Below are 18,054 nucleotides of genomic sequence, written 5' to 3'. Positions count from 1 at the left end.
TTCCATGTGCACTAGAGAAGAATGTATAAATAGCCGTTTGGGGATGGAAGGCTCTGTAAATGTCAATTATTTCCAGTTGGTCTAATGTGTCATTTAAGGATATTATTTTCTTATTGATTTTCTGTTTAGATGATCTGTCCATATCGGACAGTGAGATATTTAGGTCCCCTACTATGATAGTGCTTTGGTCTGTTTCTCCCTTTAATTCTATTAGTAATTGCTTTACATGTTTTAGGGCTCCCTGTTTGGGAGCATATATATTAATGAGTGTTATGTCTTCTTGGTGCATGATTATCTTTAGCATTATGAAGTGTGCCTCAGGATTTTTCTTTATCTTTTTAATTTTGAAGTCATATTAGTACTGATATTAGTACACCTACTCCTGCTTTTCTCAATGCTATTTGCTTGAAATACCATTTTCCAACCTTTCACTTTGAGTCTGTATTTGTGTTTGGAACTGAGATGTGTCTCTTGGAGGCAGCATAGGGTTGGGGTTTGTTTTTTGATCCATCATGCAACTCTATGCCTTTTTATTGGTGAGTTCAATCCATTTACATTTAGGGTGATTATTGAAATGTAAGATCTTCTTATAGCCATTTTATCTTTTGCTTTCTGGTAGCTTGGAGTTTCCATTGCTTCCTTCTTGTGTTTCTGTTTTCGTTTTTTTGGTTGGCTTTTGTGGGTTTTGTCACTCGTCTTTCTTGTTTTATGTTATATACTTCAGTTCTGAATCTTTGGCATGTGGTTGCCATTATAAATATGTAAAAGATAGTTATATATATACAGTTGTCCATTTTTTTCTGTGTATTCCTTATCTCCATTCTCCTTTGTGAATTTGGACCTTTGAATCCTCCCCTTTTTAGTCATTGTTGTCTCAATTTGTCCCTATCTATGCTGAACGTTCATTACTATCTTGCTATAGCAATTCTCTTATTATTATGTAAGCCTATAATGCCCTGTTCTTAGTAAGAGTTGCACTCCTCTGCTTCTTTCTGCCTGCTAGTCACCTTATTTTTAATTATGGTTTGTTTTTTGTTTTTTTCTTTGTAATTTTGTTTTAGATGAGCTGACATCTTTCGATATTTCCTGTAGTGCAGGCCTCGTCATGGAGAATTCCCTTAATTTTTGTATGTCTGGAAAGGTCTTTATTTTTCCTTCATATCTAAAGGATTGCTTAGCTGGATACATTCTTGTCTGATAGTTCCTTTCACTTAATAGTTTGAATAATTGATTCCACTCTTTTCTGGCTTGTAAGATTTGTGCTAAGAAGTCCGACGATAATCTAATGGGGTTTCCTTTATAGGTTACCGTCTTCTTTTCCCTGACTGCCCTGAGAATTTTGTCTTTGTCATTGATTTTTGATAATTTTAATACAGTGTGTCTTGGTGAAGGCCTTTTTGGGTTGAGATAATTGGGTGTTGTATTGACTTCTTGAATTCCATGCTCCAGCTCATTCCTTAGATTTGGGAAATTCTCGTCAACTATTCATCTGAAAATGCTTTCTAGTTCTTGCTCCTTTTTCTCCCCTTCAAGAATTCCCATTATTCTTATGTTTTCTCTCCTGATGGTATCAGCTAGTCCTTGTAAATTTCTTTCATTATTTTTTATTCTTTGGTTTCTCCCTGTTTCCTTCTGATTTATTTCTAGATTTCTGTCTTCAATATCCTTCATTTGGTCTACTCCATTTCCCAAGCTTTTTATTTCATTTTTCAACTCTCGCAATGTGTTTTTTTTTTATGTCCAGAAGTTCTATTCGGTTCTTTTTGAGGGTTTCAGTCTCCTTGCTAAGAACTCATTGTGCTTATCTAATTTTTTTTTCCCATTCTTGAAATTGTTGATATGAATTGTTTTGGATCTCATTGAGTTTTTTTCAGAAGTACCATCCTGAATTCTCTGTCATTTAAGTTGCATATTTCTATGTCCATAAGCATATTTTCTGGATATTTTTCTCTTTCTTTCAGAGATGTCTTGTCACCTTGGTTGTTTATGGTGTTTAATGGACTATTTCTCTGCCTGGGCATTAATGGAAATGTATTCTGCTTTTTTTCCAGAAAGAAGATTTATTAAATAAAGGTCTCTCTTTATATAATTTAAAAGCAGAGAAGGTGCTTTTCATTTGGTTTCCAGTCGGTAGCGTCTAAGCCTCTTGGATCCCTACTTTATATAAAGCCCTAACAATGCCTTTTTCTCTTATAGATGTTTAATCACCCTCGTTACCCTCAGTCTCAGTCTCTGTCAGTGTTAGTGACAGTTTTGGTAGCATTCGCTCAGATTCCCTTGGTCCTCTATTGTGATCAGTCTTGGAGGATATAGGGGGAGGGGCCCTCTGGGTTGGGGGATGGGGGCTGTGGCTCAGCCTTGCATTTTGCAACCATGGCTGGTAAAAATCAACTGTTGTTTCTCTGATGTCCTCACTTCTCTGCCTTCCCCATTTCTCTGCTTTCTGCCCTGATAATGGCAATTCTGCTGGCCATGCGGAGCTCACAGCTCTCCCAGGCAGACCTGTTCCTTCCTTTGTTGCACCTTCTCCCCTCCCCCTCCTTCTACAAGGAGCTCTGGCAGCTGCGAGAGGCAGCTTCTTTGTTTCCCTCAGTCCACTGCCCTACACCTGGGGTTTTGACCTGTGGTAGCTCCCATGAGCAGATCCCATGCTCAGATATGCTAATGTGCTGTTTGAGTGTTTTTTGTTGAGTTTTAGATGTTCAGCTCATTTTCGTTTCAAGGGAAGAGATCTGGGGACATCTCTCACTCCACCATGTTTCTGACATCACTCCTGTTGGTGTTCTAAATGGGCCAACATGCTCAGCGGTGGCACAGTTATGTATAATTTTACAGAAAAAGCCTCTCATTTGCCCATCTAGGCCCCAGCACACATGCAGAGAGGGCCTTTCCAGGGTTCCCTCAGCCTCTCAGTTTCTGGGCTAGTTTAGGTGTTGGTCCAGAGAAGATAGTGGGCAGTAGGGGCCCATTGCCGAGAGAAACTTCTTTAACATCCTCTTGGCTTTTCCAGCCACTGCTTATATTACTCTGCATTTCTATGTGCTAATCTTGTCTTTGACTCCCAGGCAAAAGGAATCATGGCTGTGGAAGTGCTTTTGGCAGCTCTGGGGTGTAAGGTCATAGAGTCTGGGGAGCTGGAAGGAGAGAGGTTTATTGTTTTACATGGACCTTGACTGATCCACCATGATGACACTTCTTGATTCCATAACCAGTGTGTTACCCACCTTGAGTCAGAAGGGGGAGCCCTCAGTTCACTGTTTACACAATACTTAGCATCCTCTCTGAAACCCTTGACTGACAGATATCTCCTCAAGGCTGAATGTCTTAAAGGGAACTCAGACTTTTGTACTACTCTAGGAGAAAATGCCTAGATAGAAATAAGGTCTTATACAATTCTCTCCTTTGAATTTTTTAAACCGCCACTCACTAGCTATGTGACCTTGGAGCAGTTACAAAACCTCTTTTGAGACTTGTTTCCTGACTTGTAAAATAGCAATAATGTAATTGTGCCTACCTGAAAGATGCTTGTGAAAAGGAGTAAATCCGATTACACACATAAGAGCTCAGCACAGAAAGGCAGCTGCTAATTACAAGAACATTCATAATAATACAAGAGTACAAGGGGTTCAGAAATCCAGCCATGCTGGCCAGAGGCCCAAAGATCTCCTAGGAAAACTTAATTTTTCCAATGGAAGCCCACCCGCATTTCCTTTTCTCCTATGCTTCCTGGTTTTTCACTTGGTCCAAAATGACTTAATCTGCTGCCCCTACCTAGGATTTGGTTCTAGGGAGTGTGTGGCTTCAAAAGATGCAGAGCAGCAGAAAAATCAAGTAGGATTTTCCTGGAATTCTGTATGAATAGGGCAGGGGAGATTAGGAAAAGACTTGGAGTGAAAATCTAGCCAAATGGCAGGTTAAAAAGCAGATTTCTTTTTCCCTCAGGTGTCTGTGCCCTGGAAGCAGACAGAGAGCATAGCTCCCCTAAGATACTCATACATTTTGGCTGTTCTACGAAGAGTAAAATAAAGGGGCTACTACTTAACAGTGTTTCAGAAGTCTGGGACTTCTTACCCTTAGGCTTGTGGGGGCATATAAATATATTTGAATCCTGTGGGGTTGAGGTGAAGAGCAGAGCAACCCACAGGTAACAGAGATGAGTTTTGGGCAAACACAAGAGCTTGAATATTCCTCTGGTTACCCTGACAGCCAGTCAAATTCTAACCATAGGGCCAGAGAGCCTGGGAGTACAGAGCAGAAGCAGTAGGCAACCCAATTCTAGTTCCAGAGCCACTTGCTGGCCTCTTCCTTTTTTAATTCTATAGAGGCTCAGGCCACGTTTATTCTCAAAGAAGATACAGGTCCCCTTATTGTCTCTTACCTTGTATATTCCATGTGGCTTTCTTGAATTTTAAATTCTCTGGAGGCAGGGGCTAGTACAACTTTGCAGGCATATTTTAGAAAGAACATCTAACAGGTGCTGTATAATTTTTAACATGGGTGGTTGTATAAATCAAGTTGAAATCAAAACTGCCATGTTGACTTTTATTTCAAAAAAAAATATTTTCCAAGGTAAAAATATAAATAAATTTAAAAAATAACTTAATGCTTAATTTAATTTAAACATTTAAAGTCTTTAACTGTCCTTTCAAAGGCATTGCATTAGCTGTCAGTCACTTGAAGAGCTTCTGCTGGTTGAAGAATACCTGAAGTCATCGTCAGCACTTTCTCAGTTCTTTCTCAGAAGAATACCTGAAGAATAGTTGAAGTCATTGTCAGTTCTTTCTCAGAAGTACAGGCTGAGAGATCTTCAGTTTTGGAGGTATTCTGTAAGTCCATTAAGGAAGGAAAAGTTCCTGAGAATTTCCGCTTTGACTACTGTCCAGGCACATCTGCTGTACAACCTGGTCTCCAGGTACCTCATGATCCTAAAGTAATAATTCTCTAGATGCAGCACTGTCATGCTTTCCCAGGTGAAGTTTTCCTTCTCCATTTCCTCCATAGCTGTCTCCAGACGGTCCATCTGCCCACCGAGTGTCTCAGAGAGATTCATAATGATGGTTTCATTCCAGCCAGTGCTAGAGAAATTTCTTTGGAAAATATCAAAGATCTGCCGGAGCATCTCATGGATGATCAATACGGTATCCTCCTTCTGGAACTGCTGTGGTTGTTTAATCTCCGCAGGGAGCTTGAAGTCCATCCTGTCCTTGTGGCAATATTGAGGAGTTCCATTTAACTGCCACAGGAGCTTCAGGCAGGCTAAATTGCTGCTTCTTTGTTGGAATCGAAGCCAGTTGTAGCTCATGGAAAGAGCTGTGGTGGAGAAACACAACAGGAGAGCAAATTGGAGGATGCACCTGTTGGTCATGGTGAAAACAGGAACAGTGTTGCCTACTATCACCTAGGCACTGAAGGGAAGGCTTCAAGCGTTGGCAATGTGAATGTCTTTTCTCCATGAGCCTGGGCTATTTATATGGTCATCTACCGTTTCTATTTCAGAGGAATTTCCCACTTTTAGTTCTCCTTTTCAGTTTTCTTTTGTCATTTATATTTTTTTCAGATTTATTTTTCAATTACAGTTGAATGAATATCATATTAGTTTTAGGTGTACAACATAGTTGTTAGACATTTACATACCTTACAAAGTGATCACCCCAAAAAATCTAGTACCCATCTGGCACCGTACATAGCTATTACATCATTATTGACTACATTCCCTATGCTGTACTTCACATTCCTGTGACTATTTTTATAACTGGAAATTAGAACTTCTTAATCCCTTTCACCTTTTTCGCCCATTCCCCCAAACCCCCTCCCCTCTGGAACAATCAATTTGTTCTCTATATCTATGAGTTTGTTTCTGTTTGTTTGTTCATTTGTTTTGTTTTTTAGATTCCACATATAGATAAAATCATATGGTATTTATCTTTCTCTCTCTGATTGATTTCACTTAGTATAATACCCTCTATCTAGGTCCATCCATGTTGTCACAAATGACAAGATTTCTTTGTTTTAATGGCTGAGTAATATTCCATTGTATATATGTACCATCACATCTTCTTTATCCATTTGTCCATCGATGGACACCTAAAGTGCTTTTATATATTGGCTATTGTAAATAATGCTTCAATGAACATGAGGTGCATATATGTTTTCAAATTAATGTTTTGGATTTCTTTGGATAAATACCAAAAGTGGGATTGCTGGGTCATATGGTAGTTCTATTTTTAATTTTTCAAGGAAACTCCATACTGTTTTCCACAGTGGCTGTATCAGTTTACAGTCTCACCTACAGTGCACAAGGGTTCCTTTTTCTCCACATCCTCGCCAGCATTTGTTGTTTGCTGATGCATTGATGATAGCCATTACGACAAGTGTGAAGTGATATCTTATTACGGTTTTAATTTGCATTTGCCTGATGGTTAGTGATGTTGAGCATCTTTTTACATGTTTGTTGGCAATCTGTAAATGGCCCTATCTCAATATTTCTGAGGCCATTTTTTGTTAGCATGCAGTAACTGATTTTCATAAGAAAAGTATCAGTAAAAAAATCTAATTATGATTTTTATATTGTGCTTATATAGACGGGGACATGATATATTTTTAAAGATTTCAATACAAAAATAGCTATAATAATTTTCATTATTCATAAAATTTTGCATTATATTTCAACCGGAATTTACCGAACCCCCACTGTACACAAGAAACTGTAGCATGAGCTGCTGCAGTTTGTAAGCCTCACTCTCATGGATCATGCAGTTAAGTAGGGGAGAAGAACATTAATCAAAGAAATACATGAAAATGGTGACAAGTGTTGCAGAGGAGAGGTTTGTGGTACTGTGGGTTTCTATGATATGGGAACATGATGTAGTAGGAGAGGTCAGAGGAGACTGCCCTGAGGAAGTGACATTGGAGCCAAAATCAGAATGAAAGTGGATGGGACTGCATGTGCCAAAGCTCTGTGGCAAAAGAATGAATGACAAGGGCAAAGGAATGGACAGAAAGCCATTGTGCCTGATCTTCAAGTCAGGGAGTGATCAGAGAATGATCTGAGATGAGGCCAGAAGGCAGGTAGAAGCCAGATATCACAGAGACTGTGAAGCCATGTTAAGAAGTTTTTCTTTACCTTAAGAGAAGTAGAAGTCATAGAAGGGTTTTAGGTGAGATGGAGTAATTGATTTGGTTATGGAGGGGTGTGGTAATACTCTCTCTACAGTAAGCAATAAGTAATGGAGGGAGAGGAGAATGGATGCAGAAAGGACAGTTGAAGGAATTTACCAATGTTATAGACCAGGGAACTAGTGGTGGAGAAGGACGAATCCATTTATGTGAAATCTTTCACTTCCTGACAACACCAGAATCAAATGCTTGAAGAAATTTGTCATTATTTTACAGATAGTTGCATCAGTTCTGTTGGTTATAATGATTTCAATATGTTTAATGTACAGAGGACATTCATACTCTTGTATCAAATTGCAGCAGAGGCTGAAAGTATCTGAGTAAATGTGGATTTATAATCCTGAGCTCCAGGTTTCCCATTATCAATAGATTTCCTGTCTTCTAATCTTTACAATGTGCTCAGCATATCTTCCAAGTAGCCCTTCATACATATTCCTACTTCTTAGTTGGGTGTATAGAATCAGCTCTTCTCAGGAGAGATTATCTATTGGTGATGTCTGAGGTATTTCTGAGGAGTTTTGTTCAATGCAATAGCAGGTGAATGTGACGGGCCTCGGTAAATTCTGAAAGGCATTGGCATAGTCTAAGACAATAGTTCTTTTCAAACCAACAAGACACAGCTCCCTCTTGGGGAAGGATCTTACACTGAGAAGACATTGCTATAAATGGAATCAAATTTGGGCAGGATAGAAACGACAAAGAAAAAGAAACAGATCAGTCAAGCGTAGGGGTGGATAACTCAGAAAGCAAGTGGCCATGTTTTTGAACAATTCACAAAAGCAACAGAAGAGGGAGCTAAGGAAGTTAGAAAAACTGCTCCCGACCACTTCTAGAAGTTCAGAGAAAATAAACTTCTATTAAATCAAACAATAGAATAGTATTAAGATTGAGTCTCCTGCTGATACATGCATATAATTTTTTTCTTTGGGTATGTTTACATATCTATTAATAGTAGTTACCCTAGGAGAATGCTGACAGGGGTGAGGAACCATCAGGGAGGAAAAATCTTTCCCTTTTCACTATGTCTCTTTAGAACTATTTGTACATGGGTTTTTTGTTTGTTTGTTTGTTTGTTTTTACCATGATAAGAAGATATCTGGAATATAGGATTATTATGCATTTTCATAATTTAGTGCACTTTATTTGTTTAAAAGAATTTAATAACTGTTTAACCTTTCTTTTATTTTACTCACATTTAAAATTTTTCTATAATAACATTGTTACTTGTGTCACCAGGAAAATAAAAGTTTCCAGTTATACTGAACACAAGACATACAATTATACACACAACGCAACTATGTAAATGCATATAGAGAAAAAAATTAATTAAAAAAAATATACCCACATTTTATTAGTGGTTATATTTCACTTGTGAAACTAAAAGATTTTTTTTTTCCTGTATGTGGTTTTTCAGTTTTCCACCAGTGAACGTGTTCTTTCATTACAGATTAATCTACTAATCTACCAAAAAAAAAAAAAAAAGAACCAATAAGCCCCAGCCTTTCTAGTTATTCTACCTCTTATGTGGGTTTCATTCTCTCTGCCTTTTGACATTTGCATGCCAGCTCTGAGCAGAACCTTGGTCATCTCATGGGTTCCATACAATGAGTTTTGGAAAAAGCAAAATTATCTCTCTACTGTCCCACTTTCAAATGTTCATTACGTCAGTCGTTGAGTAATTCTTCACGGTTTCTTCTTTATGAAAAGGATCCTTGGATTAGCCTGGAATTATCCATGACTCACAGCACAAAGGAGTCACAGAGGTCAGTCAATGTAGAGATGCATATATTCATATTTAATAGAAAATATCAAACAAATTTCACAAATGTTTGTACCATTTTACATTCTCATTATCATTACATGAGTTATAGTTGCATCACATTCTTGTCAACATTTGATATTGCCAGTCTTTTTAATTTTAGCCATTCTAGTGGTGTATAGTGATGTCTCATTATAGTTTTAATTTTTATTCCCTGATTATTAATAAAGTTCAGCACATTTTCATATGTTTATTGGCTATTTAGATATTTGTGAGGAGCCTGTTCAAATCTCTTTCTGACTTTTTTTCATTATCTGCAGATGATATAATTGTGTATATACAAAATACAAGAGTCAATAGATAAACCATTAGAATGAAAAAATAAACTTAGCAAAATCACTGAACAGATTAATATTAAAAATTAATCATCTCTTTTTATACTAGCAACAAAAAATTGGAAAATGACATTTAAAAAATGATACCATTGACAATAACATAAAAAGTATACTACTAAGAAACTGTCACAGCCAAGAGAAGCCTAAGGAGACATGACAATTAAATGTAATGTGGCATTCTAAATGAGATTCCAGAAAAGAAAAGAACTAATGAAATCTAGATAAAGTATGGACTTTAATTAAAAAAAAGTAGGGTTGACAGGGCAAGTTATCTTCATCTTCCTCTTGGCCTCTAAATACTAGTTATAATTAACTTTCTGATTCAAATAAGATGGCCAAAAACCAATGAAAAAAATAATAGCTTTTTAAATAAATTGAGACAGGTTTTTTTTCACCTTGATTACCAATGAGGATTAAGCAACTTCTCCCATTTGTTGTTTTTTTCTTTTTTTGGTAAGTGATCAAGGCATATTTAAGAATGTGGTAGGGTGGTAAGCATCAATAAGAAGGGAAATCAGACCCTGTAATAGGAGGCTGTCAAGGCCAGCCTTCTCCTGAGAAACGCACATTTGTGTACTGAATAAATATTTATTTAGCTAATATTTATTAATCACATCATAAAGAAAATGGTGAATCTTGCCATTTTATTGGGATATTTTTAAAATGTTTTTCAATAAAGTTTTACTGTTGGCTTAATTGTGCGTCTTGCACATTCTTTCTGCGGTATATTCCAATATATTTTATGTTTTATTATTGTTGCTACAGTTATGAATGAAATGATGTGTTTCATTATGTTTTCTAATTTTTAATGAGACTAACTTTTCATTACATTTTCATTATACACATATGAAAGTTTCTAATTTTGGCTTTGTACCTGGCCAACTTTGCAAATACCATGTCTAAAAGTATTTTTTGTTAATTTGTCATATCTTTAGATAAACAAATACTTTGTATACAAGTAAAAAAATTAAAGGATTGAAAATATCAAGTGCAATGACATGGAGTAAAAGGGACTCTCGTCCACTGCTGTTGGGTGTGTAAATTTGTACAACTGCTTTGGAAAACATTATGGCATTATTTAGCAAAGCTGAAAAATGCATAGTCCACTCTTAGCAATTACCCTGCGGGGAAAAAAACTTCTATATGTGCATCAGGATATATGTACAAGAATATTCATAGCGGTTCTGCTCATAAGAGTACCAAACTAGAAAAAGCCCAAATACCCTTAAAAGTTGTGTGAGATAAATATATTATAGTCTATGCATATAATAAGATCATAAGTAACAATATAAATCAAAAACTACAACTTTATGCGCAAACAGGGAAAAATCTCACAAACATAATGGTAAGTGAAATAAACTAAACTCAAAAGAACGGACATTTGAGAACTACTCATATACCTCACCATATTCCATTTAAATAAAGTTATAAAACAGACAAAATTGGACTGTATGATTTAGTGTAAAATGATAAAGAAAAGTATAGAAGTGATCACCGTAAAATTCAGGATAGCAGTTAGCTTTAATGAGGAGGGATGGCATTCATGTCTATCACGGGCTACACAGGATGGTGACTGGTGGTGAGGCTTCTAGAATGTTGCAAAATTTGATTGTTTTTCTTGATGGTTACATGAGTATTTGCTTTAATTATTCCTTAAAATGTATACTTATGTTTTGTGCCCTTTTGTGTATGGTTGTTATATTTGACGATAAAAGAAAGTTAGTGAACAAGAATCAAAACTGTGTGTGTGTACTTACTGTTAATTAAATCTCTTAGCTGATCATCCTGAACAAGGTCAGCCACAAGAATATAATGTTTTCCCATACTTCTTAGTTTTCTAAATTATAATGAATATAAGCAGAATTGGGAAAGAAGCAGAAGAGGAATAGAAATTCAATCTCATTGGGGCCAATAAGTATTTTTTCAACCTTTTATGATGGTGAGGTATATGAGTAGTTCTCAAATGTGGTCTGAGTAAACCCTGGAGTTCCCAGACATTCTTTTAGGGGTCTTTAAGGTCCTCTGTTTTTCAACTACATATCTATGTGAGACTGGATTTCCTTTAAAGACTTGAAACAAAACAACATACCACAACGGACCAAGTCCAGAACAGATATGAATAGTCTTCTATTAATAGTCAGACATCAAAGAGATTTGCAAAACTTTAAAACATTTTCATTAACCTTTTCGTGTTTTGGAAAATGTAGTTATATTTCATAAAAATGTTTTCATATTAACATATAATGGGAGTTTTTTTCTTTAAATTTAATTTATTTTATTTTTCAATTAGAGCTGATGTTCAATATTTTATTAGTTTCAAGTGTACAGCATAGTGGCTAGACAGTTATATAACTTATGAAGTCAGTTATATAAATATTTAAAATATCCTCAGTTTTAATTTAGAATGTAGTAAACATCAATAAATATAACCCACATAAATACAATCTCTTTGGGGTCTCAATAAGTTTGGAGAGTAACAGTGGATCCAGAGACGGAAACATTTGAAAACTGCTAATATCAATAATATTTACAATTACCTATTTGGGTGGTTAATTGAGGATGAGTATTACAGGTTTATAATATTAATCTTTTTCTTTATTGCTCATTCTATTAAAATCACAAAATAATAAATGTGATATTTTTCCTGACCTTGAGTGTCAACTGTGGTGTGAGTTTCCACTTAGAGTAAAGTCCTTTGAAAAAGGAGGAAGATGCGATATAATGAGGACACAGGAAATGAGGAAGAGCTTGGTTCAAGAACAATACTCTCCCCAATAATAAAATGAGTGCGAATCTCACTGAAAGTCCTAATTTCACTGGAGAAATTTTGTTCAGCAACCTAGAGAGTTCCTTTGAAACTGCAGAACCACAATGAAAAAGCCTTTATACAGGGGGAGGAAAGAGTCTGTCTCCCCAGTTTTCCACTTGTTGCCTCACTCTCATCCTCATTTGGTGCCCGAGCTGATTCTGCCTAGGCTGGGGGTTCCCTGTAACCACAAGCCAACAGCTGCTGAAATAGAGACTTCACCTTCAGGCCTCCTACCTGGTGTGAAGAGGAAGAATATGCAGCTGAAATCTAAATGCCACTGGTTTCATACTTTTCTCTCTTTCTTTTCTCTTTTCCACAACTTGCATGTCTAGCCATAGGCCTTTGACTAGACTCATTCCTCAGTTTCCTTCCTGGTTACCTCAGCTGGGACTAGGACACTTTCCTGGGGGCCCTGCTTAACTCTTGCAAAGTATACCCCTCCTCCACACACACAACAAGCAGAGGGTTCTACACTCTGCACTCTCTACCACAATCCTATCAACAGGCTAATGGCCTAGAGACACATAGGGGCTGCCTATCCACTGTCTCCCACTATGTGCTGCCAAGACTTCCGCTGCTGCTAGAAACTCCAGATTGGCACTCTCAGATATAGATATCAGTTTGCACCAGGCCTGGATTAACTTTTACTTTAGATACCAGGCAGTTGTCTGAGCTGGATATACTTAATTCTCATAGCAACGCTTAGAGGCCTAGGGTTGAGAAAAGAATTAAATGGGCAACACATTTACGATAGCTACTGAATAAGCTTGAGCTCTCTTCCCTCTGCTAACATGTAATCATGTCTTATCATCTGTTTTCTGTGTGAGTTTCCTATCTTGCAAGCAGTTTCTGGATCTTCAAAGTGAAACAGCCCAAAGCAAAACCCTCTACCCACCTAAAACTTGAAACTACATTTAGTTTTATTTCATCATCAGAGATTGCATCACAAACCTAGGGATACAAAAATAACAGTGAACTGATGCAACAAGTGAAAAGGAAACTAAATGCAAGTTGTCAAACTGGATTTGAAGAATGAGGCTGGGATTTCCCCCTCTGGCACCGAATCTGCAGAGAGCAAAGAATTCTCCTGAGCACCTATAAGATACCTGTGTCATTCTGGTGGAATTTTTTAGTTCCTAAACATGAGGGGAAACCAAGAAACCAATGTAATAATGTATGTCCTTGCTGGTATGTGTGCCAAAAAGGAATGACTTTTCTAGAACTTCAGGATATTTACTACCACGCATTTGGTCCATTCATCCCAATGAATGGCTATTTCTCCTCTCTTGTGCAGTGATTGAGCTGGCACTAAAAAGTCTCCTGCAAGCAATCTTGAAACTGCCTCATCTTCCTGTGTACAGACCTAGAACTGTAGGGAATAATCTTCTAACCAGATTCAAAAAGAAGAGCTAACATGTTAAGAAGCACTTTCTAAGTGCCAGGCACTATTCTGAGCATATTACACAAATTAAAGCAATTAATTCTCACCCCAGTTTAATGATGTGGTACTATGATTATCTTAATTTAACAGAAAAGGAAACTAGGCACAATGAGGTCTCTTTTCCATTCCTGGGTTAAGAAATTTAACAATAACATCCTGATCTTTAAGTTTTAGTAGGAAAATTCAAGGCCTGGTGTAACTTTCCCATCTCTCATTTCTAGACCACTTATAAGGAGGCAAACCTGACCTTGTTCTTAGCTTTTATTTATTATTTATTTTTTATTTTTATAAAATGTCCAATTTTACCAACTCTTTGATTTAACTCTTGCTTCCAATTGGCCTGCACATCTCTGGTCTGTCTCTCATTGTCTAATTCTTTAACTGTCTTTCTATCTCCATCTATCAGTCTTAAAGTACCAATTATTTGATGATATCTCTCCATTTAACAACCCCTTCCCCCGCCACCCTACCATACCTATGGCTCTTTGCAAATATAGCACTTCTATTTGAAGACATCATTCTATTCTGTAATTGGTGTTTTATTTATTTTGTCTCTTCCTGGAGATTAGATTTGTTGAGTCTGAAATTTGTATCTCCAGTTATTAACATAGTGTCTAGCCCATGGTAGGAAATTAAGTATTTATTGAATAAATACTATGGTAGGAATATGTGCTTTGATTGATGAACTCTTGACTGTCAAATTGCAAGGAGTTGCCTCAGCACTATTTGCTGAAAGTTCATTTAATAAGTTCTCTTGGCAAGAATTCAAGCACCTTGAGCACATTGCTAGGCACATTGCTAGGCAATGTGAACAAAGGAAGAAAATTAATAAAATTTAAAATAGAATACCATTTGTTTTGATAAAACAAATATTGTTTTAGACAAGTTTAGCCCCAATGCACAAGGATCTTCTTGCTACTTCTTAGACTCTTTTCAGCATGGTGTTGCATCCAAAAGAAATAGAAATTCATCATCCAAAGTCTTTAAAGAGCAATAAAAGTCTTCACCGAAGTGTCTTATAAAGATAGCAAAGTGGGAAATTATATCATAAACTATTCAGGAAAATATATTTAGTTCCTGTTTTAACGGAGCATGCAAAAATATGAGAAGCTAATCAATTCATTTTACAAGGCTGTTATAACCTGCATAACAAAGTCAGAAGAGAAAATTATGAGACACTCTTACTTGTAAAGATGAAGATAAAAATACCATGTTAAATATTAGCAAATCAAATCTAAGGGTGTATTATAAACAAACAGTTGGAATTTATATAAGACATTAATAATAAATCAAGAAAATCTGTTCATGTAATTGACTATGTTAGTAAGTAACAAGGAGAAAAACTGAACACTGATCTCAATAGGTAGCCCCAAACCTTAGCCTGCTGAGGCTTGAAAAAAGAGTTTAAGTCTGATCAATGTTATTTTGTCAATTAGGAATACTTTCTGTTGTAACAGACAACTCAGTTAACAGAGGCTAAAATAATGAAGGCAGATGCTTATCTCAATTTGGAAGTCTGTAGGGTGATATTCGCAGGGTTAGATCAGCAGCTCAAAGCTATGAGTGTGCTGAACTCGTATCTCTGTGACTCTCTGCGTCTTTTATTCATAGTCACAGGACAGGTACACTGGTCTCAAACATCAAACCCTGAGAAGAGTATTCCTAGCAGGAAGAGAGGAGTGAGTGCTGGGGTTATCCCCAGTAGACTTCCACAAAATCTCATTGTTTAGAATTGTGTCAAATGACTTTATCTGGCTTATTTGTCTCTCTCTTCCCACTTTTTATTATAGACTTAAGCCTAAAGTGGCAGGGAGAACCTGTGAGAATGTGACAGAGGGATTATGTTATTTTTTAAATGGCTTAGCTGATTGTCCCAATGCCCACTTTCCCCATTGGTTTGAAATGACGCTTTTATTATATGCAAAGTTCCACTAAATTCAATTGTCTTCTCCTCAGCCTCTATTCTGTTTTCTTAATCGATTTGTCTATTCTCAAATAATACCACTTGGTTTTGATTTCTATAGCCTTAGAGGATCATTTAATATCTGAAAAGTCAAGTTTATTTGTATGTTTCTTCCTTTCTCAGATTTTCTGAAAGTTCCTTGTAAATTATTTATTCCTGATACATATTACAGTTGGCTTGTCAAGTTCCATCTAAAAATCTTGTTGAGGTATGGATCAGGAATGCATTTAATTTATACATGAATATACAATGCAGCAATTAAAAAGAATGCAGTAAATTTTTATGTACTAATAGAGCAAAATCTCTAAAATCTATTATTAAATAAAACAAACAAATTAGATACAGATATATAGAGAATAAATATTTCTGTATGTGTAAATACTAAATACATGGAGAAATGTCTAGGATCTACATTAAATATTAGCAATGTGGGATTGGGGTGGATCCTTCAAGAGGTCAAGGGTGGGCTTTTTATGTCTATGAATTGTTTGAAAATTTAACAATGACAATATATTCAAGTGTGTTTTTGTAAATATAAATAAAGTTAAGAAATCCTTTTTAGTTCTTTAAGGTCACACTTGTCATGGCACCTACTCATCCTCACATCTTTCCTATCTGTCTGTCTGCAAATCCCAGCCTGTCTTGCTCTTCTTGCCGCCCACCAAACAACTGATTAAGATTTTTTTTCCTCTATGAGTATCTTCAGTTGTACATCTTCATCCTTAACCCAATGAACCCAACACTGATCACTGAGAGACACGAACAGGGTATAAAGAAGGAGCTGAGAATACTTACACTTGAATATTTTTCTCCTTGTAATGTAGATTTTGAAAATGAAATATTGATTAACAGTATAAGGCAAGCCTAATAAGTGTTATACACAAGAAACTACAATAAGTTAGAGCAAAGAGAGCATGATGAGAGCTTGTAATCTGAGAAGTTTCCTTGAGGCCCTTGTTTATATATTTTTCCTATATTTATCTGTGATGAAATAACTTCCTTAATACAGCCTTTATTTTTCTCACTACTGAATGGGGCTCAGTCTGTCACTAACTAATTACTCACGTTACCCTGTTAATGATCACCAAAGAGATGATTAACAAATTCAATAGACTTTTCTCAATTTTAATAACAACAATAATAACAATCCATTGTAGGGGCCAAGTATTGTTCTGTGCTGCATACATTATCTCACTTAATCAATTTAACAGTCCTGCAAGGAAGGTATTATCATTCTCATTTTTCAGAGAAGAAAACTGAAGCTTCTCGAAAAGGTTAAGTTTATTTCCCAAGGGCATACAGTTAATCAGTGGGAAGCCAGAACTTAAACATTGATTCAGACTCTGAACGAAGCCCTTATCCACGATGATGATTCTTGAGTGTCTATGTAAGATTAAAAAAAAAAATTTTTTTAATTGTAGTAAAATACACAGGCATAAAATTTACCATCTTAACTATTTTTAAGTATATATAGTTCAATAGTGTTAAGTATATTCACATGGTATAACTAATCTCCAGAGCTCTTTTCGTCTTGTAAAGCTGAAACTCTATACCCATTAAAAAAACTCCCCATCCTCCCCTCCCTCGAGCCTGTGGCAACCATCATTCTACTTTCAGTATCTATGAATTTAACTATTTTAGGTACTTCATATAATTGAAATCATGCAGTATTTGCCTTTTTGTGACTGGCTTGTTTCATTTAGCATAATGTCCTCAAGATTCAACCATGTCATAGCATATGTCGAATTTTCTTCTTTTTTTTTTTACCATTTTATTTATTTTATTTTATTTTTTGAATTTTTTAAAATTAAAAACATTTAATTACAGTTGACACACAATATTATATTAGTTTCAGGGTACAGCATAATGATTAGACATTTATATAACTTAGGTAGTGATCACCATAATGGATCTAGCATCCATCTGACACCATACATAATTATTACAATACTATTGACTGTATTTCCTATGCTGTACTTTACATTCCCAAATTTCCTTCCTTTTTAACAGTGAATAATATTCCATGGTATGGCTACACTACATTTGATTTATCCATACATCTACCAGCAGACACTTGGGTTGCTTCTCTCTTTTGTGAATGATGCTGCTATGAACATAAGTGTACAAATACCTTTTTGAGACTCTGCTTTCACTTTTTTTGAGTATATACCCAGAAGTGGAATTGCTGGATCATACTGTAATTCTATTTTTAATTTTTTGAGGAACCACCATACATTTTTCCATAGCATCTGTATCATTTTATATTCTCACCAACAATGCACAAGAGTTCCAATTTCTCCACACCCTTGCCAGCAATTTTTTTAATAATAGCCATTCTAACAAATATCAGAAGGTATCTCATCGTAGTTTTTATTTTCATTCCCCTAATAATTAGGGATGTTGAGTATCTTTTCATGGCCTTGTTGGGCATTTGTGTATCTTCTTTAAAGAAATGTCTGTTCAAGCCCTTAGTCCATTATTTAATTCATTTGGTGGATTTTTTTTTTTTTA

The 18,054-nt window shown here is 36.0% G+C and overlaps 1 protein-coding gene across 1 annotated transcript; it reads right to left on the bottom strand.

The window, feature by feature from the left end:
• Positions 1-4,807: 4,807 nt before the first annotated feature.
• On the bottom strand, positions 4,808-5,368 carry IFNB1 (interferon beta 1). The gene has a single exon (XM_006918337.3). The coding sequence runs from the start codon at positions 5,363-5,365 to the stop codon at positions 4,808-4,810; it is 558 nt and encodes a 185-aa protein (XP_006918399.1). The 5' UTR covers positions 5,366-5,368.
• Positions 5,369-18,054: the final 12,686 nt, after the last annotated feature.

Source organism: Pteropus alecto, unplaced genomic scaffold (genome assembly GCF_000325575.1).
Source record: "Pteropus alecto unplaced genomic scaffold, ASM32557v1 scaffold95, whole genome shotgun sequence".
In the NCBI taxonomy this organism is placed as follows: Eukaryota; Metazoa; Chordata; class Mammalia; order Chiroptera; family Pteropodidae; genus Pteropus; species Pteropus alecto.
Note: the sequence above shows the minus strand (reverse complement) of the source record. Positions and strands in the feature narration are given on the sequence as shown.